The sequence below is a fragment of the Babylonia areolata genome, chromosome 11, assembly GCF_041734735.1.
Source record: "Babylonia areolata isolate BAREFJ2019XMU chromosome 11, ASM4173473v1, whole genome shotgun sequence".
Taxonomy (NCBI): Eukaryota; Metazoa; Mollusca; class Gastropoda; order Neogastropoda; family Buccinidae; genus Babylonia; species Babylonia areolata.
In genome coordinates this window covers 15,987,802-16,015,475 of record NC_134886.1, presented here as the reverse complement: position 1 = coordinate 16,015,475, position 27,674 = coordinate 15,987,802, and the positions used below count along the sequence as shown (strand labels likewise).

At 37.1% G+C, this 27,674-nt stretch overlaps 1 protein-coding gene across 1 annotated transcript; it reads left to right on the top strand.

Moving 5' to 3' along the window:
* Positions 1–25,889, top strand: LOC143287577 (transmembrane protein 222-like). Its single transcript, XM_076595682.1, has 6 exons — positions 1–218; positions 1,129–1,213; positions 2,403–2,434; positions 3,940–4,033; positions 20,509–20,639; positions 22,102–25,889. Exons 1-6 carry the CDS (start codon positions 73–75, stop codon positions 22,184–22,186), a joined length of 573 nt encoding a protein of 190 aa, XP_076451797.1. The 5' UTR covers positions 1–72; the 3' UTR covers positions 22,187–25,889.
* The last annotated feature ends 1,785 nt before the right edge of the window (positions 25,890–27,674 follow it).

The following is a 27,674-nucleotide window of genomic DNA, read 5'->3' as shown; positions in this document are numbered from 1 at the left end:
GCGACAAATGGCTGACAACCAGTGAATTCTGGCTGAAAGCAGAACTACAAAATCGGATGACCCTTCTTGTTGATGGCTGATCAGAAGACAAAAGTGAACGGAGAGCAGACGTCGGTAGCCATGGGTAGCCCTCTTCCACTGTTTGAAGGAGGTCGAATTGACCCGAGCAAAAGCCGATTTCCACACTGTATCGTTTGGACACCGATTCCTTGTTTGACGTGAGAAAACAGTTTGATCTTGTTCTCAGATTTTATTTTGAGTATGCTTTATGTTGTTGGCATCAGCTGTTGATAATGATATTCTGTCTTGTTCTGAAACGTTTCTGAAAACGTAGTAATACCGATGCCTAATTACACACACACACACACACACACAATTACACACACACACACAATTACACACACACACACACACACACACACACACACACACACACACACACACACACACTGAATAACTGCATAATATTTGAGGAATCAAAATCAAGAAGTGAGAAAACCACAATCATTTGAGAATAAGAATATTACTTCCCCTCCATCAGCTGAAGGTTTGGTACAGAATAGATAGAATAGTACATGCTAAGACCATATGTAACTTGTAAGCAACAAGTGGGAAGAACTTACAAAGAATGGGGAGGGGGGCGGGGGCTAGGTGGGGCTGAGAATTATTTATTGTTTTTGTGTTTTGCACCCACATCTTACTAGTTACAGTCTTGAAGTTCCTTCTCACAATCTCTGTCTCTTCAGCCAGTGTCAGTGTGTCTCTTCAGCCAGGATTTTGACTTTCAGGAATGAAAGTATTTTTTTCAAACTGAAACAGTGAAGGCTTAAGGAAAGTGGGAAGGAACATAATGGTTATTTTGGTGTCATATACTGTACCATGTCAAACATGCAAACTAGGCCAATCAGTTTAAAAGTTGACTGGAGACTGATAATTAGCTCCATAGCAATCTTTTCTTGTTAAGTGAAATCACTGTTAGTGTTACCAGAAGTGCTGTTCCTTTATTCAGAACACTTGATTTTGAACAGTTGAGTTAGGTAGTTATTTTGATTTTTCATTTTGTTGTGCGTATCAACTGTTTTCCACAGCAAGTAATGTGTGTGTGTGTGTGTGTGTGTGTGTTTGCAGGTGGTTGCTCCCTTTTATTGGTCACATGGGTATTGCCTTGACATCAGGGGTCATCCGTGACTTTGCTGGTCCATATTATGTATCAGTAAGTAGTGACTTTTTTTTTTTTTTTTTTTTTTGATAATAGAATTCACTGAGCGCTTTATGCTTTGACAGAAAGATGACACATATAAGTACTTGAAAGTTAGTATTCTGTAGGCTTAAAATAATGCTTGTTTACTCTTAAGTCGCTCTTTCTCTCGTGAGTTTGTCTCAGACTCATAGTCTGAATCTCCCTCTCATCTCTCGATCTGTCTCTCTTACACAACCAAAGTGAGCAGGAAGTGAAAGTGTAAGTGATTTAAGTTTCATATACTTTTCTTTGTAACCAATGTAAGGTTGGAGAACTTGAGACATCTCCATCATAACATAAATAAAGAATGTCTTTTTGCAAAAAGATACACTATGTAACTGATGCTGGCAGAATTGATCAGGAATTGATGGCTCTTTCCATAGATAGACTGTTTTTGGATTATAATTTATAGACATGCAGTGCACTTAATGACTATTTTCAGATTATAAACTATAGACATGCAATGCACCTTCATATTTTAAAACAATGGAGACAGCCTTATTTCATGAACCATCTGTATAATGCTTTGATGTCAGAACTCGATTAGAACAGTGGAAGATGTGTAGCCTTAGTTAAGATGGAATTAAAATATTGCAGTTTGACATGTAAAATAACCCACAGCAACAAAAGGATTTTCCCATGCAAACCTGTAGAAAAATCTATTTTGATAGGAAAACAAATACACTTGCACTGTAGTTGCAGGCAGAATAAAAGGGTGGTGCTGCACAGTAGCAATGTGCAGTCCCTAGGGATAGTAGTCTGAATTTGACACAAAGAAATCTGTTGTAACAAAGAGTAATACAATTCAATACAGTACAATGCAATATAGTGCTAATTACAATACAAATTACAACACAATAAAATACAATAAAGTTGAGAGCATGCATGGGAGAACACAGAATCACATTAAAGCCAGTCCTGTACTCCAGAATTGACAGGTGTGGATGTATGTCTGACCAAACTGAGAGCTGAGTGCTACGCCAGATAAGGATGGTGTGAGTATATGTCATAGGTGAGAAAGAAAGTAGCAGCTGTTTTTGTTTTTTTTATGCGTGTGTGTGTGTGTGTGTGCATGCGCAAGTGTGATTGTGTCCTTTTGTATGTGAAAACATTACTAATTCTCAGTCATGATAAAGAGTGATGTACTGTCTTATAATTTCAGGAGGACGATATGGCATTTGGAGAACCCACAAAGTGAGTGATATGTTGTTTATGTAAATGTCACCCACCTGTATATATAGGTCATGAGGTGTTTGGATATATTTTGTACCTAAATGTTAATCACAAATGGGTTGCATAACAAAGGGGTTCAGTGCAATGGTTTTATTTTTATTCTTATGAGTTTGTTATTGTACCAATTCTGTACCAAATGTGTCCTGAATATCTAGTCCACTTTACAAGCCACGCTCTGGCTTAACAGTTAACTGGGTGGATTTAAGTTTTAAGTGGAGGCTTCTGTGCATTGAAGTAGACATAAGCACAAAATGCATTTAAAGGGACATATTACCACACCTATCTGTAGAACAGATGATGTTACATGTTTTGAACTATTGAAAACAAAAACGATACAATATAAACACAGTGCCTTGTATTACAGTGCATTGAAGTCCAGTATGATGCAATGAACATTCTCTGTCATTATCACCAAATCCATTGCAGTACAGTGAAATACATACCACTGCATGCCAGTTTTCTAAATTTATAGAATAATAGATACTTTTTGTCTATGCAGTAGGTTTATTGCAACTTCTCTCTCTCTCTCTTTCTTGCTCTTTGTATGAGTTAACAAGTTAGTTTCGGTCATTGAGTGTGCGTGTATATTGTTCAGTATACATTTTAGAGTATTTTTGCATTCTTTTAGAACTTCATAAAATTTAAAGTGATTAGAGTTTTATTCAAATGGTAACTTGGAGCGATAGCATTGTACACAAGAATGTGTGTGTGTGAGGGGGGGGGATGTGGGGTGGGGCGGTGGGGGGGGGGGGTGTATCACAAGTATGTGTGTGTGCTGTAGCAAGTGTGCCATATGTTTGCACTTACGGAAGGGAGAAGGAAGGGGAGGGGCATGTTCAGGTATGCCTTTGTGATTGTATTATGTGTTTTTATGTGCTCGCAGCTAAATGCAAGAAAATTTCCCTTATACATTTTTGGAAGGAGTTTGTGAGATATTTAAAAGAAAAGTGTTTACATTGTGATAGACTTAACCTGAACGACACACTGGTGCTTTTTGGACATAACAAAATGAAAACTGATGAATGTTTCTCATATATCTTATTGATAGCTAAATTCTATGTATACAAATGTGGAATCAACAAAGTAAAACCAACATTACAAATGTTCAAAAAAGACCTCAAACAGGCATATGAAGTAGACAAGTATGCCTTTAACATAACTATGGAATATAACAAGTTTGTGGAAAAATGGGCACTTTATAACTGTTTGATACAAGATTAAGCTTTTCAATGCTACCTTGGAACTTTGACATTGAACATATATTGTTTTGCTGTTATAGATTTGTCAGTTCTTAGAACTTAATTATATGCTTACCCTATACTTTCTAATGCACAAAACATATAAATTCTGTATCTGTAATTGTAAACCTTTGTCTGAATAAAAAAAATGTTGAAAAAAAAAAGAAAGAAAAAAAATCCCTTATGTTTTGAGGACATGATAAAGCCTGAGGTCTGCCTGGTTATCAGGTACTGGCAGCTGGACATTTCCCAGCTAAAGGGAGGCAAGGACAGCTGGGATAAAGCAGTGACGGATGCCTCCGAAGAGTACAAAGGTCACATGGTGAGTGGTGTGGGTGAGAATGGTTTTGGAGTCACTTCAGACCCTCCTCCCAGGGCAAAGTGCAGAAATTCAGGTTCAGAAAGACAGATACAAAACAAACAACAACCACAAATGCGAACAGCACTCACCCACAGCTTGCAAAATGCGGTCCTTCATCACTTCAATGTTCGCATGTCCCACCACACCCATGCTGTGACTGTAAATGCCTTGGCTGGACCCCCCATAGGAAAAGTGACTGAGCGGCTCCATGGTGTGCTCTTACCTCCTAATGTGACGAGATGGTTCGCAGGAATGATATATATATATTCAGTCACAGGCTTCGATTCATAACAAAACAACACAAAAGACTTGTTCATTTCAAACTCAGTAGGGGGTGGGGATGTCTGCCATTGTTTTATTGGCGGGAAACTGGCTGCAGCTGTCGAGCTGTTACAATGTGAAAAATGGTCTCGTCAGCATGACCCGTCAGTGTCAACAAAAGTCGCCCATGGATTGCACTGTCTAGTCACCTGACAACGCCTATGGCGGTGGTTAAAAACACCAGCATATTCAACGAACGACACTAAAAACAAACAAAAAGATGCTTGGTCTTTGTTCCTGGTTCATGAGCTACTTTATAAACTATTCTGTTACTTCTAATTAATGCTTTTTATAAACTGTTCTGTTACTTCTAATTAATGCTTAGTCTTTGTTCCTGGTTCATATTCTGCGCATATTATGTTCCGTATATTATGAATAATGTTATTGTTCACATACCCATTCATTAGGGGCCATGGCCTGTAATAAATAAACCATCTCTCTCTCTCTCTCTCTCTCTCTCTCTCTCTCTATATATATATATATATATATGCCTGGGGGCATCGAAACGTTCTGTGCATACATATTTTAGATATACCGCACAAACAATAAGAGTGATGTCAAAAGAGAGAGAGAGAGAGGAAAAAAAAAAGACCCATAAGCACAGACAATATACATTAATGATTAATTCATCCTCATCCGTTAGCATCAGACTTAACTTTACCGAAAAGAACTACAAATAGAAGAAACAAATGCTTTTAGTTTTAACAATATTCTTTTGTTTTTGTTTTTTCGGATAACAACAAGTGTAATTTACGGGAGTTTGGGCGGTTTCTATAATAATTATCTAGGTAAATACGTTTGTCTGTCACTTTCAAAGAAAGGACACACAAACAAATAGTGAAACTCATCAGCAATGTCGTTTATGGAACATTTATCATAGATTCTTTTGTTTCTTGGTAAACTGTTGAAGTGCTGACTATTAACAGGCAAAGCATTATTGGTTGTCCAAAACGTAACTGACTGGATAACACAGTTATGTGGCAACACAGTAAAGTAAGCATCTTGACGAAAATTTGGCTTAAACATCCTACAATTAATATACATATTATCATTATCTATATGTCTATACCAGTCTTGCAAAAACTGATCTTTTAAACAATATTCAACATTCTCTTTGAACCAAGCAGGATGTACTTCAAGACTGTGCCGGACACACGGTACTAAACATTACACATGGTTATCCTCCTCCTTCATTGTGGTGTCAATCTGTTGAGTGATTTTTTCCCCGTCTGAAACACAATTTACTTTTGAAAGAGAAAAACAGACTACATTTTTATCTCCAGCTTTTATATCAGAATGCCTTTTTTTTTTTCGTATAAAAGGACTAATCTTTAAATCACATCACTGTTCATTTTCCACTTCCTGAGACATGTACTTAGTTCCAAAGCCAGATTGTCTTCACCGAATTCTATTTCCTCATAAAAGGTCCCAAATACAATGGATATCTGCCCATATGATAGTGGACTGGATGAAAAAATCGATGTATTTAGAAAACGTTTGATTGGACAGTTACGCACTTTCATTTATGAATTTACCTTCAGACTTCGGTTGCATATGAAAGTAAAGGTTCACTTTGTGTGTCAAAGTACTTTTTCCCTTTTCTAGAAGAAACAGCAGAGTTTTCCACTACAATCTGACATGAATCAGCAATCACGTTCTTCAATTCAAAGATGTATGAGTACAATGGTTTTGCATCCTTGTCTGTATCTGTGTCCGCCATCCATGCTTCTTGAAGCAATGCGACAGGACCACGAACTTGACGTCCAAATTAACAGTTCAAATGGGGGAAACCCGGTGCTTTCTTATGGCAACTCACGACATACGAAAAGCAATGCTGGCAAAATTCTATGCCATGCCTTCGGTTTGGAACGCACCACTTTCTTGAGCATCACTTTTGGTGTGCCATGAAATCTTTCTGCATACCCATTTGCATGAGGGTGATAGGGCGATGTCCTGGTTCCTTTTGACCCACAAAGTTTGTAGAACTGCTTCATGAGATCAGAGGTGAAATGTGTACCTTGAAAAGGTCTCCTTGGGAAAACCCAATCTGAAAAAATAGAAAGGATTGCCTCAGCAACAGAAATAGCTGTGATATCTTATTTCCCAACATCAACAGTGACACCTGGCCAGTAGAACTTGTTCAGTAGTCTTGAAAGAGTACGCCTAGCTCCACAATTACCAGATAAATGTAGATCGTGTAAATGTCTGAACAGTAGGTCTGAGTGTAGCTGGGACAACTACTTGATCGTAGTTACACCATTCTTGACAAATCGTTGAAAGAGAACACCATCTGAGAAATAGTAGTAGTACGAAGTACTCTTTACTTTCTTGACTTCTCCTGACGATGCTAGAAGAAAGCAGGACCTCAGTGGTTGATCTTTCTACTGCAAAGCAATCAGATGTGCATGAGTGATTTTGAGATCAACAACATCAGACAGGATTCTCCAACACACAGCACAACAAATCACCCTTAAAGGGAGGAGAACCCACAGAAACCTTTGCCAAAGGAAATTCCTCAACTCGACCACCAAATGAAACGCATTTCACATACCCATCCAACAACTGATCTGACTGTATCAGACATTTTCGTACACCACAAACAGAAGCTCCAGTATCTATAGGAAAAGAGCAAGTGGTGTGATTCACTGATCCCGATTCCAGGCGTAAACGACCTGTGAACCCTTCTGCGATCGAGCAAGCAAACTCTGGCTGAGTGACTGATGTAGCCAAACCTGCTTATACTTCCTTGGTGAGTGATTTCTCCGATTTTGCTGATGAGAAGGAGTATATCCAACACCTGCTAACAATGGAGACTGAGACTTACGGAACATACTTTTGTTGTGTGCCCCTCTGTATGCTTCAGCATCCTTCACCATTTCGTCAAACAAAAAAGTACCCTTTTCTGAAATGAAAGCAGCAACATCAAATGAAACACTCTCCAGGAATTGTTCAGCCAGTCTCAAGTCTCGTAATGTGTCAATCCTTTCAACAGCCGACAAAGTGACCCAGCGATTGAATAGTCGCTGTAATTCAATAAAGTATTAATTGTCCTAACTGCTGTTGGTTTTACTTCACAGAAGCGTTTTCGGAAACTTTCTGGAGTACACTGGAACTTTCTCAACAAAGCTTGGACAAGATCTTCATACTTTACTACACCTACTTTGTCTGATAAACTGTGACAGAGAATGAGAGCGGGCCCTTCCAGCAAAGCAGAAAGGTACATTACCCAGTTGTCCCTACTCCATCCACATGCTTTTGGTATGTGCTTCAAAGCAATAAATGTAGGAGTCAGTATCATCAGTCTTGTCTTTGAAATGTGAAGTTTTGGATATTTTGGATAACGAGATCCATTTCCACCGCGTTTCCAACCTTTTCCTAATGTTCGCTTTCTTTGAGTGAGGCTCTAGCATCCATTTCTAGCCTTTCTCTTTCAGACTGAAATCTCATCTCTTCTCTACCAGTTTCAGCCACAATCTCTTTTTTTTTTTCTGTTCCATCTCTCTTCTAAATTTCAGCCTCAATCTCCAATGGGTTTTTTTCTGTTCAGCAATCTGCTGTCATTTTTGTTTCTTGTCGAGCAAGAAATCTTTCTTTTCTTTCAAAACATTTGTCTGCATATTCTTGTAGCTTTTCACCTTCATGGCCCAAAGCTTTACCTTGCTCAAGAAAAGTGTCAAATTCCTCCATTTAGATCTTTTTCTTTCTTTCTTAGATGAAGGGTTTACTTCTTTTTTTTTTCTACCTCTTCCTCACCTAAAGACAGGATTGTAAAAAAAACCAAAAAAAAACCAACAAAACAAAACAACTGAATGAAAAAAAGTCAAAATTATCTTCACATCTAGTGCACTGACAAATGTATCAAGATGCACTCAACAATTCACTCAATGATTGCCATAACAATGGTGTAGTGAATAGTCAAATCCAAAACAATATATATGAGGACAGTCAATAATGTTTCAATCTCACAAAAACATTCATACGCTCACACTCATTCAATAAAATAACATCTTGGAAATTTAATCCAACCTCCCAGCAAAACAAAACTTAAGGAGAAGTCCCAAAAATATACAGTTGAAAATGAGATTATCTCCCTTCGACTGTTTACTCGCAATTTGTTTTTCCCCAATGACAGATCTAAATCGTAGTTATCACTGAATTAGTGTTAGAAAAACAAACAAAAAACCCCCCACCTAACAACTAAATTTTCATCTTCTTTCAAATGAAAAGGATAAATAAATTAATATTGAACTAAATCTTTGAAATGAATTTAACTTAACAGGTCAATAAATAGAATTAAAGATTAAAAAAATAAATAAATAAGATAACTTAGATTTTATAATATCAATTTCTCAATATCTAAACAATTTAATTCACTCCACTTTAAACATGATCAACCAATAATACCAAACCCTACACATATATAATTATCAACACATGTATGCCCTAATCAGTACTTAAAAAAAATCATCCAGCACACAGTCATGGAATCAGTCATGAATCAAGTTATTGTGTGCCCAGAATGCACTAATCAAAACTGAAAAATTTTCAAAAAGTTGGCATCCACTCATACATACAAGAAAAAATCATAGGAAGGTGCCAAAGACAGCAAATAGAAAAGAGGACAGTAGAGCAGGGAGAATAAATAAGATGAATAAAAAATAAAACAAATCCCCACAGTAAGGCAAGAGTACCTAGTCCCTCCGTGCCACAGAACTTTACAAAGCGACACGCCCGTTAAACTAGAGACGGGGAAAAAATCAGCAACCTAGAAACATTCAAACATACAATATTACATTTCACAAATATATTTCAATCAAAATTTTCAATAGCACAATAGCAGTCTCTATGTAAGGACAGGTATAAATAATAACAAAACTGATAAAAAAAAGGAATATCGGGGTCACCAATTGTTATGTATGCATGGGGTGTGGAATGGAACAGAATTGATATGCTCCACCAATGTCTCTCACAACCCCATTTCATGTGTGTAATGTAATCGTGCGTTATGTTCGAGTTTTCTCTCTCACACACCTCATATACTCTACAAGTAACAAGTATAAAATGAGACCGTTTCAAGGTTGATAGTGTTTGCCAACTCACAAACAAAACAAAACAAAGATATTTATCCACATACCATTTTTCAGTCCTCATCAAATCTTAATAACATATAAATATTTCTGTAAGTTAATAATCAACAGTTTGTAATCATACGCTCTACAACACGATTCACCTATCAAACATCATTCTTCAAATCAAAATAGAATCTCAAAAAAATAACCTTTTCGTCTCTTGGGCAGCTTCTTTTCCAAGTTCACATCCACCAAAACAGGAATATATATATATGCATAATATATACTTATATATATATATATATATGTGTGTGTGTGTGTGTGTGTGTGTACTTATTTCTTCCTTCACTGTCTACATTTCTCACACCATACTCATTAGGGATTATTTCATCACTTTGCTTAATCATCCACCACAGAAAACTTAATCTCCTCTGCTCCCAAATTTCGCAGGTAATTATAAAGTCTTTCAAATTATACCTTAATGCCCTCTGCAGTACATGTAAGTCCAAGGCTTTCTTTACACATTTTTAGCGCCCTCTACAAAGCTGGTAATTTTACAAGGCTTTCATTTCATGTGTTAACTCGCTCCATACGAACGGCGAAAGAGACGACGTTAACAGCGTTTCACTCCAATTACCACCATCAAAATATTGCAAGTGGAAGGCTCTTATACTGAAGAGGTTTTTGTTGACAAAGAATGCCACAATTCTGACGACGGAAGCTAAAGGTTGGGTCATTCAGACACCCACTGGACATCCGAGGGGTCTGTGTAGAGGAGAAGAGAGGACTGGTCGTACTGAGTGAGTTAATGCCCTCTGTAGTGCAGGTAAATGTAAAGGCTAGTTATTTCTCACTGCCCTGTTCATGACGAAGAATGAAGGTGGAACAGGGACTCGCACATCAGTGTTCAGCTCGCCAGTGGCCCAACCGCCATAATTACGCCCGTCCAGTCCTCTCCACTGAATACATATTTACAGCCATAAGTTTCCCACGAACTGGAAATAAGCTACCTTCACTAAGTTTCTGCTCCCCGTCAGCTTCAACCTGTTTTGTGATGAAGCAAAGTTTTTGTTACCTATGACGACACTCCCCTCTCCAATGGAGAAAAAACACCAAACCACCCTGTTAAACTCAGAACACGCAACCAACATCTCCAACTTTATTTCCAAAGCATATTCACAATATTTCTTTGACCAAACCCAATATCAGAAAGCTGAAAGATTCCTTAATTCAACCGAAACATATTTACGCCTTCGTCACAACATGTGCCCACCTATTCTAAAATACATAATGTTATTTTTGTCTAAATTGACTGTTAAACCAAAAACGACCTGCTTCTTCTTTCAAAGCATTTATGGATTTGTAAACACATAACAGTTCCAGACAGAAGAATAACATTGTCTTCCAACTCATTTCCTTGTTTTTATATGATATTGTTCTAGACCAAAACTTTTGACATATCATTCATAAAAGAAAAGAAAGTGTTCTTAATCCCAAGCTGCCTCTTTGCAAATTGACAGGAGTTTCCATCCAGTTCATCTGTCACATATATATGATATATGCATATGATTCCTTAAACCATTCAGTCTTAGACGAAATGCATATGATTCCTTTATCCACTTTGTCTTATACGAAACATAATTCAAATCGAGACTGAACACTGAAATATTTAAAGCCATTAGCTGTATAGCTCTAGTGACATGGGTGTGCAAATTAGAATAAAAATAGTGCAAAACAATTAGATAAAACGGACCAGAAATGAGAAACAGATTGGGAGTAAAATTTGACACTTTACTGTCATTATCTGAAAAGTCTGAAAAAAGGCACTGCATACCTCTCTCACTTAGATTGTTAGTCAACAAGTCTGCCGAGTGCCAGCACAACCACATACAACTGAAGAGAAAAACACAGATCATGTTGTGACACAACTGAAATACAAAACATTCCCGCAAAGATTGTCTGCTTCTGAATTTCTTTTTGAATCTAGACGAGCGTAAAAAACATATGTCCAGTATAAAAACTTCATAAAGAAGGCCAAGTACATATCTATCTTTGCTTCTTTTTATTCAGGTATACACCTTTCTTTCTTTTTTTGACCGGGACTTTACCATGTATTTCCGCTATACAGGCATATGTCTCTATCTCTCTATCTATCTATCAATTAATTAAGAAGATGAGATCGGAAGGAAAAGACACTCTTCTGGTAATTTTGGCATTCTGCATAACAAACTCCTTTATTCCAACATGTTCATAATGTCCAGTACTTGAGTCTGCAAATGATACATTATCCCCAGACACTCATGTTGACGAGTGCTTTGTACTTTACTTTTACTCACGTTCAGACAGCGCTTGCTGAGTTTGCCACAGCTCTGAAGAGCAGACAACTTGCTATATGAATAAAAGTCTTCGGTGTTTGAAGATAATTCAAAAGGGTGTAAATATAGACCATCCAATTAAAATGTATTTACGGCTTACGGCTGTTTGAAACTGATACTGCTTATGTCTCACACATGAAAGTAAATTATCAATATACACACACACACATACACACACTCACACATGCACGAACACACACACACACACACACAGTTTGTGTGTGCTTGATATCAAAGTGGAACCATGATCACATGCACACGGAGAGAGACAAATGACAAATGCTTTATTAAGTGTAACTGGATGAACTGAAAGCTTCTTTACACCATGCTCTGTTACACACACAAACACACACACGCGCGCGCACACACACACACATACAGAGAAACATATATACAAACACACACACACCACGTGCGCACGAGAAAGAGAAAAACAAAATCTGTATGGACACGGTAAACAATAACAAAAAAACAACAACAAAAAAAAAGACGCAAAACACCAAAAATAACATGGAATGCAACTCTCTCTCTCTCTCTCTCTCTGCCTCTCTCTCTCTCTTTCACACACACACATACACACACGCACTTCTGGCTTTCACTTACAAACCTTAAGCAGGTGTTGACAGGAGCTCAGACATTTTTGACTCAGTTGTGTAAGCAAAGTGAGTATGTTTTAACCCGGTGTTCGGTTGTCTGTGTGTGTGTGTGTGTGTCTGTGGTAAACTTTAACATTGCCATTTTCTCTGCAAATACTTTTTCAGTTGACACCAAATTAGGCATAAAAATAGGAAAAATTCAGTTCTTTCCATTCATCTTGTTTAAAACAATATTGCACCTCTGGGATAGGCACAAAAAAATATAAAAAAGAAGCCAAATTATATGCAAACTGCATTTACTGTTATATTTATATTTTTTTTATTCTCTAAACTTGTCACTTTGATCTGATATTCTGACACAAAATCTGACTAATCTGACTAAAATCAATACTACGAGTGGACTTTATAGATCTATTGGCTGAGCCCTGAAGGTCATGGGCAAAAATCAATTGCATACACGTATTTATACGTATTCAAAGCGCGTGCTCATATTCTTCGTGAACTGAACGAAGCCATGTTGTTTCAAGTTGTTGACCTGCCCATTCAATCCTATATTCAATCGACAATACACGATAACATGTGATGGAAAGTTGGAGAAGGAGACTGTTAAATATTTATTCAGAGAAAGATTTGTGAACGCCTCATCACTTACTGGATTATGCCCCAAACTGCCATAAAAATATGTACAGAATCAGTTGGAATTCACAGTTAAAAATAATAAACCATGAGAGTTAATACCCTTGAATTACTGAAATGTAAAAATTTCCAGTCTTGACTTTTCTCAAAATGAAGTCCTTTTCACTTCATACGATGTTTAAAAGTACTTGTACTTGGCTCTACATGTTATTAGTTTAACAAAACACTTAATTTTCATATCAACTTTAAAACTGTAAAACTAGAATGAACATAAAAGAGAAATTGAATCGGCCGTGTCAACCGGGTGTAACTAAACTTGTACATCTATCCAGATCCAGAGAAAACGACTAAATGTTGCAGTGTGATTGAATGCCCAAGATACACCAGAATAATATGATTTAAACAGCGTGCTCACTGCAAATACCGCAATCAATTTATTGCCCTTTAAAAAAGCTTGTTTAAATATTATATTTTTGAACGTCAGCTAAGGAGCCACGATAGTGTAATGGGTAAGACAGTTTCTTCTCACCTGAACACGCAGGGTTCGAATCTGCCGTTAGGATTTTTTTTCTTTTTCTTTTAACCTGAAGCTTTGTAATAACAAATACAGAACACATTTTAACGATTAGATTTTTTAAAAAGTGTATCACAAGTCTTGAAGGCCTTGCCTCTCTTGTTTCCAGTGGAATGTGTTGTCACAGTTCAGACCCACCCATTTTTTTTTTCTGTTTCTTTTCTGGTATAGATTATCTCCATTACTGACTTAGTGACCAGAATTGTGGTTTTACAGTGTGTGTGTGTCTGTGTGTGTATGTGTGTGTGTGTGTTTGTGTGTGTATGTGTGTAACCTACATCCCATCCTGTCAGCTCTCAGCCTCACCTCTGTTCTTTTGATACTCGTCTGCTCTGCATCCCTTCTGACAAAACACAGTCCTTTGGTCAGTGTTCCTTCTCTTTTCATGGCCCAGCTGTCTGGAGCCAACTCCCTCTGCAGATCAGGCACTCTTTTTTTTCCCACCTTATTCAAGTCTTTGATGCCTACTTCTTTAAACTAATGTAGAACACCACAGCACCCCACTCCATTGTTCTCAATGTGTTCTGTGTGCGTTTGTGTGTGTGAGTGTGTGTGTGCGCGTGTGTGTGTGTGCGTGTCTGTGTGTGTGTGTCTGTGTGTGTGTCTGTGTCTGTATTTACCTGATTTGTGAAGTGCCTAGAGCCATATTTAGAGGATAGGTACTGTATAGATCAACATTATGAATATTTTTATTTTCTTTATTATTAGGTATTTAATGGTGTTTCAGAATCAGTTATTTTACAATTGGTAGATCATCTACTTATCTATTTTAATTTATTTATGATTTTTAATTTTATAGCATGAAACAGTTTGTGTGCACACTTACACAAACAGATACACACTCATGGACACAAACACGCACCTGTACATCACAGCTACTGCTTTTGGCAGAGAACACTAACAAATTGTAACATGTGTGAAAGCATGCGCATGAGTCATGTTTCTGAGGAATTTATATATTTGTTACGCAAGTGTGTGTTATTACATTTTATAGTTTGTGTTTCTTTGGATTTGTCATCTAGTTCAACCAGGTAGTTCAAACCCACATACAACTCCCACCCCCCCACCCCCACACCCCCCAAAAAACAAAAAAACTTCACAGAAATGGAACATTCTGGAATACAGGGTACAGTCATTAAGCCCTTTAGTGCCTCACAATACTCCAGTTGTTGTTGCTTAGATGCCAAACAATTTTTGGTAGCAGAGGGTAATGATTGATTAAATGGTTTTAGCACATAAACTGCAGCAAGAAAATAGCATAATCTGTGAATTTTTGAAAGGACAACGAACGCACTATCAGTCTCCGATTGTTTGAAGTATGCTCAGCACACTGGTTAATAATGAGTGAACCATAAATTTGAGATAAACAAATTTGAGATCATTTGAATAATTATATGTTATAGATTGTCAATAAAAGCAGCTCACACACACACACACACACACACACACACACACACTGAGATTATGTAAATCACCTTTCGTGATTGCCCGGCTTCATTTAGAAGAAATCAGAAGTATAATGGAAGAGGGACAGACTAACTTGCAGTAACCCCAAGGTGTGCACCTTTGTTCTTGCTGAAGGTCCTTTGTCCAGTGTTGGAATAGAATCATTGCCACATCGTCCTTTGGGGACATATCAAGCTTGTGATGATATGTATATGTCATGTGTTTAAGACTTTCTCTCTTTTTCTGTGGCAAAAGTGTGCATTTGATAAAGAGAACTGTTTCTCTCTCTCTTCCCATCTCTGTCTCTCTGTGTCTTGACAGGAGTTTGAAAAGGAAGGTAAAAATTTGTCTTTCTCTATCTTTAACAAAATTAAAGGAGAAAGAGAGAGAGAGAGAGTGGCAAGGTGAGGGTAGGTGGTGGGGTGGACAGGCAGGCAGGCAGACAGAGCACTCTTTATTATTTAACAAGCTTGCCGATGAATTTTGGGAGCTGATGCAATAATGAAATTGCTCCCAAACCATTCTTTGTCATGCCATGTAGATGTCTTCAGAAAACAGCTTGCAAGTTGCAAGATTGGTTTCTGATGGTATGCTGTGGGCAAACGCCACAACTTTGTGAGTGTACATATTGTGTTACTCTTTTGTCACAACAGATTTTTCTGAGAGAAAGTGCATCACTAGAGTGCAGTGCCATCCTTTTTAAAAAAAAAAAAATTTTTTTAATTATATTTCTTTTTAGCACTTTTTCCTGCCTCCGAGTGTATGTGTTTTCATATTGACTCACTCCCTACTGTGTACTTGATACCAAGTATGCTCTGGCAAGAGTGTCCCATACTGTACCTTGACATTAAAAAATTTCCACACCTCACGAAGCTGGGAATGGACAATGCTGAATGGGGCTCCTGTCTTCATCAAATCTCACTTATAGTGAAAAGACATTAAACTAAAGAACGAACACACACACACACACACACACACTCACACACTTTCGCATACTGGCATGAGTATACTGTAATTTCTTTTCCCTCCTTCAGTTTTTTCCCTTCCCTCATCTAATGTCACTTACAGTGAAAAGACGTTAGACTAAAGAACGAACACACATGCAGGCACCAACCCACACACACTCACACACACAAGCACACACACACTTTCACCTACTGGCATGAGTATACAGTTATTTCTTTTCCCTCCTTCAATTTTTTCCCTACCCTCGTCTAGTATCACTTACAGTGAAAAGACTAGACTACACTAAAGAACGAACATGCACGCATGCACGCACACATGCACGCATGCATGCATGCGCACACACACACACACTCACACACACACACACACACACACACACACACACACATGACCTATGCAGGACTGCTGTCAGTGGACATATATACCCATCAAACGAAAGATGAATAGCTCTGCGGGTCGCAGTCTATCTTTCCTCCCCTTGAAATGCGCCGCTGCTTCTCTTCAGGTGTATGTTAATGCGGATAAAAGCAATGTTTATGATAGTGTTCACAAAGGGTGGATATGATATAACATATGCCAGTAGTAAATGGATACAGATATTTATGTGTGTATTTTTCAGAATGTTTAGGCTTTTCTTTAGCCTGTAAAGAAAACCCTCACTAGTAGAGCTACAAAAGTATTGGTATACATGTGTCCTGAAGAAGTTATCATTGTTCAAAACAAAACAAAACAGAAAAAAAACCCAGTCCTTACGATTGTTTTTGAAAATACTTGATACCCAAATCCAGTCTATGATACAATACGGAACATAACTGTGGGATATTCACACTGCAGCTAATCAGTGCATGAAAATTCATTCATGTGCTTCAGAAACAAAATTCCTGGAGTGTCTCCACAACACCCAATGGTCTAACGCTTAAAGGGTTGAAGAGCCTTCGTAACGACATGAATATTCCGTGTGAATTATTGCACAACTTCCAGTTCTTTGTGTGTATTCCCCCATCCAAGGGGCGGGCTATGGCCTTTATGAATAAAATATGTGTCTCTCTCACCATGTTACTCTCTCTTTCTCTCTATGTCTGTTTGTCTGTCTCTGCCGTTTGTATGTCTCTCTCACCAGCCACTAAGCCTTTCTTTCCATTTTTTTCTTTTTGTTGTTTTTGACTCACTTGTGTAAACAAAGTGAGTATGTTTTAACCCGGTGTTCGGTTGTCTGTGTGTGTGTGTGTGTGTGTGTGTCTCTGTGTGTCTGTGTGTCCATGGTAACCTTAACATTGCCATTTTCTCTGCAAATACTTTGTCAGTTGACACCAAATTAGGCATAAAAATAGGAAAAATTCAGTTCTTTCCAGTCATCTTGTTTAAAACAATATTGCACCTCTGGGATGGGCACAAAAAAATAAAAAATGAAGCCTAATTATATGCAAACTGCATTTACTGTTATATTTATATTTTTTGTATTCACTAAACTTGGTACTTTGATCTGATAATCTGACCCAACAACAAGAGCAGTCATTGTTATCATTTTTTGTTCAAACAGGAACTTCTTTTGCTCAGCATGGAAGTTTTTTTTTTATTTTGGAAACATTTTTGGTGCAGATAGTAAAAAAGGGAAATTACTCTGTAATTAATGCTAGGGGACTTAATTTGCTTTAAACTGATCTTTCTCATCTTAAACATTACATTTTGAAATTATACTCAATACATAAAAAGCTTGGATTTTTTATTTATTTTTAAGTGTATCACAAGTGAGTCTTGAAGGCCTTGCCTCTCTTGTTTGTTGTTTTTTTTCCCTGTTAAAATGAATTTGTGTATGTGCATGCAAAAAAGAAAAAGAGTATGTGTCTGAAAAAAAATATTCGTCTCCAATGTCGGTTTTTAATTCTATTTAGTTTCTTCAAAGCAAGCAGAAAAGCATTGTGAGCTATGTTTATTGAATTTGCAAAAGTTGTTTATTTTGATAATAATTGTATCTCGGAACATATTTGTGCTTTCTTTTTATTTAGTCACAGTATTGAGTATTTGAATGTTTTATTTTGGGCATGGAATTATAATTGATAGTATTCCTTAATGCTCCAATACGACTAAGAACATAGGTAGACCTTGAAACTTTGATATTAAGTGTAAGGAAAGAAAGAAGGAAAACAAGAAAAAAAAGAAGGTATTGAGGAAAGAGGTCTCCACTAAAAAGTAAAAGAGCAAGAAAAGAAACAAAGAAAACGGGGAGGGGAGGGGGGGGGGGGGAGTAAAGTAATATTGCACAAGCATGCGCAAACACACACACACACACACACACACACACACACAAGTGCGCATGTGAGTGTGAATCCCGCTTGAACTGTCATACGGTAATGAATCAAAAACAAACTCACACACATACACGCATGCACGCACATAGGCATGCACGCTCTTTCTCTCTCTTTCTCTCACATACACGTGCGAATGAGCTAGAGGTAAATTTTGACACACTCGTACACACACGCACACTCACACTATACACACATACGGACACACAGACAACCAGACACACACATTTAAGTTTACACCCACTCACACTCACCCACACCCTCACACAACTGCCAAAGAGTTACATTGAAACAAAACACACATACACACATGCACACTCTCTCTCTGTCTTAGTTTAGATTAGTTATTTTATACCATTCCAGATCTTTTGAAAATGTGTATGGTTGTATGAGTTTATGTGTATTTGTATGCTTACATATGATTCACTGATTCACAACGCACCTTTCAAACTGTTCTTTTTAGATAAAATATATTTTTGATTGTAGTGGAGCCTTCCAAATGCCTTTAAACCATGTTTGAAAATTCAATTTCAAACTGTAAACCCCGCCATTTAGACACGCTTTTCAGACTCTATTCTTTCAAAAGGTCTTCAGTTTGGAGGCTTTGACTCCTTATCCCTGCCAGAGGCATCGCCCAAAGCAACACCTAGCCCTTCCCCTTTACTCCTTCATCCCCGCTTTCAGTATATTTAAAAATTGTAGAATCTCATCTCTACACACACACACACACACACACACTATTATGTGTGTGTGTGTGTGTGTGTGAATAATCATGTATGTGTGTGTGAGAGACAGAGGGAGGTGGAGAGACAGAAAGAGTTGGGGAGAGAGAGACACACACACAAACAGACAGACAGACGGACAGAGTGAGGGAAAGATAGACATGATAAATGGAGAAACAAACATGTATGCATGTGTGTCAGTAACTTGAAGCAATGATTTAAAAACAAACAAATGAAAATAGACTTCTAAAGGAGAAACAAAAGTGTTGTATAACAAAATTTTCACGTCATTAATCAACAATGAATGTTCGTATTATTGACATGTTGGACCATTGCCACATTGGACTAATTGTTTCAAAACTGGCTTTTTGAACTGTTGCTACATCGGACCACCTCTACGTCCAACCATTTCCACGTCCGCCTACCAGCACGTCGGGCTATATGCATGTTGGACTATTGACATGCCAGATTATCGGACTGTAGCCATGACAATGTACTCTCAAGCTCAAACATGTTGTTCTCAAAAGATAGAAGAGAGTCATATTTTCAGCGTACAGGATCAAAGGGATGGTTTTGACTTAGAAGGGGATGGAGAATGGATAGTTATTTTAGTCCATCAGGTCAGCGTGTGTCTCGGACAGTGAAACTGATGTGAGTGACAGGGGGAAGGGGCAGCAGATGTGGCAAAGTGACAGGCAGTAGGAGTGGAGAGGGTGATTGGTGGTGAATGTGCTAACGAGCCTCTGGCTGTTGAAACAGAGGAAGGAGTTTTTTTTCGATTGATGTTTCTTTTCCAACAATTTTACCATACACAGGGCAAGAGACACACAGACAAAAGTTACAAGGCATGAACAGACCCCACACCCCCTCCTTGAGTTGAACTAAGTTCACTTGCTGTTTGTGGAGACTCCCCATTCATTCATCATTTACCCTCTAATGGGATTCTCAGAGTGAGTTTTGTGGAAAACAGTGCTTTTTTTCATGAACTGTGCAGACTTCACCAATACATTTTATACCACCCTCACATCTTAGATCATGAAAAATTATCTTTATTTTAACCTCCTGCTGTGAAGAAAGCATTTAGAAGTTGGAGTTTTGAAACATTGTGCTGTCCTTATTCAATAGCTCAACAAAAGTGTGTCCAAATTTCATGAGACTGGGTTTTGTCATTATTTTTTAAACTATTTTAAAAACAACAAAAATAAAAATTGCACAGTACACAGAGGAATGTGTACTTATAAATCGCCCAGTAAGGAGTGAGTTAAAGTAGATTTTTCTATATAATTTTACAGAGACAACCGTTTTTTGGCTGTGGTTTCTTTTACATGCACTAAGTGCATGCTACGCAAGATGTGTGTATGTTCAATTTATTTTTATATATGTTTGTGTATGCGTGTGTGTGTGTGTATGTGTGTGACTCCTCAGCATAACCTGTGCTGCGACAACTGCCACTCTCATGTGGCACTTGCACTCAACCTGATGAACTACAACGGCAGTCGGAGCTGGAACATGGTCAAGCTGGCACTGCTCATGCTCATTCATGGCAAATACGTCAGGTCAGTCATCTATAATTGTTGTTATTATTATTCATAATATTGGTATGGTGCATATCTTCAGTCAGAGATTAAGCTCTAATCAAGCGCTTTACAAACACAGTCAGTTGCACAACAGGCTGCCTCCGTTGAGTAAAGATTACAGAGAGCTGCTCTAGGCACTCATCATTCATTTCCTGTGTCATTCAGTCAGGCCTCACTCAGGCGCACGCTCACATATGTGTCTCAGAGAGTGCATTTTTCTTCAGAATTTTGTCATGGATAGGACAACCATTTTGTTACCATGAGTTCTTTTATGTGCACTAAGGGGACCTTTGTCTCATCCAAATGATCAGTGTCCAGACCACTGCTCAAGGTCCAGTGAAGGGGGAGAAAATTCAAGTGAGTATGGAATTCAGTCCTGCGCTCTCAGATTTTTTTTTTTTAATATCTTAAAAAAAAATAATTAAAAAAAAAATGTTTTCAAGGTAAAAGTTTAAAATACTTTCATTAGATATTGATTGCAATACAGTGTTATAACAAGTAATAAGCTATATACTCAGCATCAGCATAGAATTGATGACACTTTGCTGAGATACTACGTGTCAAACAACACAATAGAAAAGAATATTCCATATGATGGTTTGTACATGATACAACTAATGCACAGTCATTACCATATATACCATATATATATACAGAGATGTCAACTGTTATGATTTTGCCATATTTTGTTAGGCTCAATCACAGTTTGTTTCGACGTTACGCCAACATCAAAATTCATTTACAACTTCATAGCATGGTTCCTCCTCTTTAATTTAAAAAAGAAAAAAAATTTTTTACTTCATGATTTAAAATGAGGGCAAAATGTATCAGAATATTGAGGATTATTCCTTCGGAATTTGATGAATTAATCTTCAGTGAAGAACTTTTGGTAAGCATGGGTCAGCAGTCCAGAAAAATACAAAACTAAGGCAAGCAGACAAAGACCACAACAAGACCAATACAACAGAGATTGGGGAGGTATGCTAATTGGGAAATGCTTGTCTCTGTCTTTTAGAATATCATGACTTAAGCAGGAAATGTCCCCTAATATTTGATTCATTAGCTAAAGATCTGGAATTGGAATAGTTGTCAGAGCAGAATTATTTCCCTTCCCTTGTGTGAAACATGTTCCTGCTAAATTTTCCACACATTGCATTTGGCAAAGAAATATATTTCCAGACATTACTGTTGAAAAAAAGGAAGACTATATTTCCAGGCATTGGTATTGGGTAATGAAGTAAGTGATATTTGTAGACTTGCTGTTGAAAGAGAGATAATTCATAGCGTTAAATCCCTGACATTGCTAATGCTGTTGGAAAAGAATTAATGTATATTTTCAGACACTGCTTTTGGAAAATAAATAATTCATACTTATTGTTATTTGTGCAAAGACTTACTGGTTTTGATGTGTGTGTGTGTGTGTGTATGTGTGTGTGTGCAGTGCCTGCGGTGCAGTGAAGACCTGGCTTCCGTTTCTGGTGCTGTTGGCCATTGTGGTCACCGTGGCACTGGTCACACAGTTGTGAGGTCCTCGCCTTTCATCCACAAATACCCTTTCCATCCACCTCATGTCTGTTGTCCATCACCATCCATGAATTTCAATTTTGATTTATTTAGCTTGATACATGTGCAGCTCTTCTTTTCAGCGGATGGTGTGGAACTGTTTCAGTCTTGTGAAGGAGAATATGGGGGTTTTTTGTTGTGGTTTTTTTCAAAATGAGGCCTTGGAACTCATTGACATTGTGGGCATCAGTTTTGAGATGGAAATGAAGGGAGGAAAGGAAAAGAAAAAGAAAGATCACAGACACCCTAAGTGACTCACATTCTCTGAAATAGTACAGCACGCACTCACACACACACTATTTCAAAGTATTAAGTTTCATTACTGAATCCAGTGGGGCAAAAAAGTAAAAACACCACCAACTGATCAGTCAGTTGAACAAAATCCTCTCTCAGTTCTGTGTAGAATTTGCTCTGATTCAAGCGTTTACCTCATTTTTCTAAGTCTCTTACTTGATTGTTTCCCTTGAGTTGGTGCATGTAATCTGTCTGTCTGTATTCTTTTCGCATTATCAGCTGTCTTGGATATTCCGTCTTTCTTTTTTCTAGAAAAAAATAGAGAGGGAGGTAGAGTTGTTTGTGTGCTTCTGAATAATGTATTTGCAAACTCACTCATTTTTTTAAAATGTATATGTTGTCCAAAGGTTGAGACACCTCATGTAAATTACATGGTGTATATTACATACAACGCTCACTTATTTTCCTACTGCAGGAGGACTTTTTGTGGATCTGATATACTGATTTTGCTTTCATGCCAAAGTCCTGAAACATACATAGGTACAGGGATATTTGGACATAGAGTCAGCTGGTAGATTTGATCCCAAAACTCATTTTACATCTGGTGCTGCAGTTGTGTCATCATTCTGACATTGTATTCGCACTGCCGGGGAACACAGGTGCATGCTTAATGTGGAACCTGACATAATCATGCATATCCATGTGGCTTTGTTGACAAAGGGGTTTTTTCTGCCCTTTTCATTTCTATTTGTTTTGGGAGTTTCTCTGTACAATGATTTCCTCAAATTTCTTCTGAACTATTAATTACTTTGTCAGTTATTTTCCTGATTCTTTTCTTTGTGTAACTACCTGCTTGATGAAAAAGAAAACATTACAGAGCATACATCATGCCCTTACAACACCAGCTGCATTATCAATAGTTTTTCCATAATTACACGATTCAGTTAACTTATCACCTTTTAATGGTATATTTGTACTTGCCATGTTGAGTTAATGCCTGAAAAAGAAAAAAACACAAAAAACAAAAACATGATTCTTTCTTTCTCTCTCCACTAGTCAATATTTATGATATACATTAACAATAAGGATGTTATCCAAAAAGAGTAACAGTAAGGCCTCCTTCCTTTTAGTAAATAACTGCACAAAGCATAGTAAAGTCTAACTGAACAGTAAAGCCAGACTGAACAAGAACTGTTTATTTCAGAGTTAAAGGCTTGCAAGTATTTGCATTCTGTGTAGATCTATGGGTGAGTGCATTCTTTTTTTGTTTGTCATTTTTTTTTATGCTCTGAGACTATTTACGGTAGTTTGGTAAATATGATGATATCTACATCTTTTTGCGCCCAAGGTTGTGAAGTACATTTTGCTGAAATACTTGATCAACACTCAGAAAGTCTCTCATGTTTAATTTCTTAAAAAAAATAAGTCCAGGAGAACAGTGTTGATCAGCTGGTGGTACTTTTATGCTTGTAGGAATCTGTTTACATTGATGTTTTTGAAAACTTATCCAGCACAAGGAGATGGTCAAAGAAAGTATTGAGTGAAAAGTTTGCATGTATATGACTATTTATCGTCATGATGGATTCCCCCCTCCCCGCTCTTCCCCCACCAGACTCTTCCAGCACTCTGCCTTCACCTTTTCTCTCTCCTATCGCTACCCAAGGAAAAGAAACCCAGACCTGTCAAAGGTTCTTGAGTTTTTCATTGCAGTTGGTATGACAAAGATTGTTAGTTCTGCACATTCCATCTATGGCCTTTGCTGTCCTTTTATTGTTATTATTGCTATTGTTATTATTCACTTGCTTTTTTTGTCATTACTGTTATCACTATCACTTAAAAAACAGCTATGAACATCTGAAATGCAGTTAAGATTGATTGACAGAGATTATATTATCATTCCCTTGCTTTTTTCACCATTACTATCATTACTATCACTTTTTCTTTTTAACTATGACCATCTAGAATGCAGGTGAAAAATTAATTGAAAGTGTTTCATTGAGTGTTTCCATTATGATTTTCTTTTTATATTATAAAGCTCATACAATTTTAAGCATTTCATTCAAATTATGCATGCAATAAAATCAAGCATTACTGTAGTTTGTATGTACATGGTGTAAATTGTGTGACATTGTAATGGTATTAATTTATTTTCTTGTAAGAATAGAACTCTGTACATATATATATAACTTAATGTAAATTGTGTGACATTGTATTGACATTGATTTGTCTTATTCAGTTATTGTAAGATCTGGACTGAAGGATGTTTGCTTGCTTCTTGCAGCCTTAAAAAGACTCAACAAGATCACAACAAGAAATAACTTGAAGTTTTTTAACTATGAAAACTAGATTTGATGAAATGATTGCGGGCTGTTCATCACATTTATGGGTAAACTGATAAAAGAGAGAAAACAAAACAAAGCAAACAATTATGAAGGAAAAGAAAAAAACTGAATTGAGCAAGCAAATTACAAAAAGGCTAGTAGTGGCTGAAGCAGTTCTTTTATCAATAACTTCAGTCATCTCAGAGATAACATCTATTCTTGATAGATTGTGAGAAGCTGTGGTTTTAAGATCTTGGCTCTAGCAACAGATTTTTAATTTTAGATTTTGTTACTGGGATTTTTATTAGTACTTACACAGTATATAGTATACCCAACTTTCTGGAGATTAAGCTGGAAATTTCCTCTTCTTTATTGCTGCCTTATTTTCTTTTTCTGCATTTTGTCTACTTCTGTGGCATCTCCTTTCTGTCTTCTAGTTCTTTCATCAGTTTTTTTTTTTTCCAGAAAAACTCTCAACATATTTTTTATTTGTGTTTTTTCTTCTTCTCTTTATTATTATTTTTTGTTTTTACTTGATGTAAATAGAACATTTCTGATTGTACTTTATGTTTAGATTGTGCTCGATTTTCTATTCCAAAGCAATGCTTTTCAGAGATAAATTCTTGGTTGAAGATATTGTTGGTATTCTTTTCTTATACAAGTTTTGCCAGTTAAAAACAAAACAAAACGCTGATAGCTGAATTATAGTATTGCTTGTCCACTGGGATTAAAGCAATAAGTTAAGGTGCAAAAGAGTGTTGCAGGATACCACTGATAAATTGTTCCTGATTTAGGACATATAAATGCACATAAAGCTTCACTGTAGTGTAGATTCCCAGCTGTCCATTGTTGTTTCTGTTGGTTTGATTTCTACACCGACATATTTATAAAATGTTGTTATAGATATGGTGTGTTACAGAACTGAACTTTCATGTACATTTGGAAAAAAAAGGAGAAGATTATCCTTTTTTTTTATGTTGTAGATGTAGCATGAATATGTTGTTAAAAAGTCTGATTTTTTTTTAATATCTGTTATAATGACAGCTTCTTTCCTGTGTCAAATGTACATATTTTGTATTGTTTGGAAGAAATAAAGTACTCAAATGAGTGATTGCTGTTTCTGTGTGTGTGTGTGTGTGTGTGTGTGTGTGTGTGTGTGGACTGTTCATTTGATTTTGAATGTGATGTTTGTGTGTGTGGTGTGGGTGCATAAGAAAGAGAAAGAGAGTGTGTGATTTTCCACACCTGTTTCTTTCAAGAGAGAAGTAGAAATCCACATTGTTGCATTGCAGCAATTATTCCAAACATGATACGTGACAATACCTCATTAAAAGTTCAGTCAGATATGATTTTGTACATTTGAATTGCATTAGAAAATAAATCAGACATTTCTGGAATGTACTTGATCCAATGTGAAGCAGAAATTTGTTTAGGACCAGACGGAGATACATGATTTAATGATGTATTAAAATGAAAACCTTGGCTTGACACACATATCTGTAATTGTAATTCAGCTGAGTTGGTACTTGTACATGAAAATGGAAAAGAGCTGAATAGTATTAGAACTTGTACCAAATATTAGAAGCTGACAGAACTGGGATTTGACCAAGAAAAAAAATTCAGCCTTAAGAAATTTAATATGTTCACTGGATGTGAATGTGACCACAGGAAGAGATGATTTAGACTTTTCTGTCAGCATATTGTGAGGGAATCAATACACAGAGCTGTAAAATGGAATAAAATGGAATTAGAATTCAGACACAAGCACCAGGGAATACATGCATGTGGCTCATGGAATCTGAATGTATGCTGTTCACACTGCAAATAAAACCAAATACTTTAAGGTGGAATGCAACAATTAAAATAATTAATTGAACAGGACAGATACTACTCATGTCTGCATCCATTATTTCATATAAAGTTTATATTGTGTTGGACCTGTGGCACTTATAAATAAAAAATAACTGATTGCTTGACTTATTTTGGTAATGTATAAATCAACAGTCGAGTGGTTGGACTTTCAGTCTGATGGTCCTGGGTTCGAATCCTGGTCACTGCGCCTGGAGGGTGGAGATTCTTCCAGTCTCCTAAGTAAACATGTGTTATCCTGGAAGGTGTCCAAGGTGTCTGCTGCTATAGCTGTTTCAGGCAGGTTGTTCCAGTCACGTATCATTCTGGGGAAAAAGGAATATTGCCTCTATTGGGTTTTACACTGGATCTGGTTGAGCTGGCGGGAATGTTTCCTTGATGTTTCCACTCAGGCCTGCATACAAGTGAACGTGTCAGTCACAGCCCATGAATGAAGACGATGAATCAAAGTGAACTCTGGACCCTTAGCTCCAACATCTGAAAGCAGTCATCAAGTATCAAATTCGGGAAAGGGTGTGGGGGTAATTGCAATAAATTTATTCCATGTCATTTTGTGTTTTGAGTCATTCATGCTGTTTTCTGAATGTAACATACAGATCTTTTCCATGTGATGCATTGATACTTTAGTCCTACCTGTATGTGTAAGATGATATAGGCAGATGTTTTAAATATTCACCTTCATTTATGACAACTTTATGAAGAAAATTTGTATATCACCTTTCTACGTTAACTCTACAAGTGCATGCACATACATATTAATGCATGTATACACACAAAACAACCCTCTAATAAATTTATCATCATCTTTGATGAACATACTATAAATGAATAAACAAACAGCGTTAGGAAATGGAATTCCACCCAGAAAAATGTAATGTCCTTACCTGTACAACATCAAGGAACCCCATCAGCTACAACTACAGATTAAAAGGACACACCCTCGAGCATGTTGACAGCGCAAAATATCTTGGCGTCGACATAAGAAATGATCTAAACTGGAAAGAACATGTTACAAGAGTCACCAATA

Excerpts from the sequence above, each read along its gene's own strand:
- LOC143287577 (XM_076595682.1), top strand. The coding sequence starts at position 73 with ATGGCTGATCAGAAGACAAAAGTGAACGGAGAGCAGACGTCGGTAGCC. Across the intron at positions 1,214-2,402 it reads CTGGTCCATATTATGTATCA|GAGGACGATATGGCATTTGG; the intron begins GTAAGTAGTGAC and ends TTATAATTTCAG. Across the intron at positions 2,435-3,939 it reads GCATTTGGAGAACCCACAAA|GTACTGGCAGCTGGACATTT; the intron begins GTGAGTGATATG and ends CCTGGTTATCAG.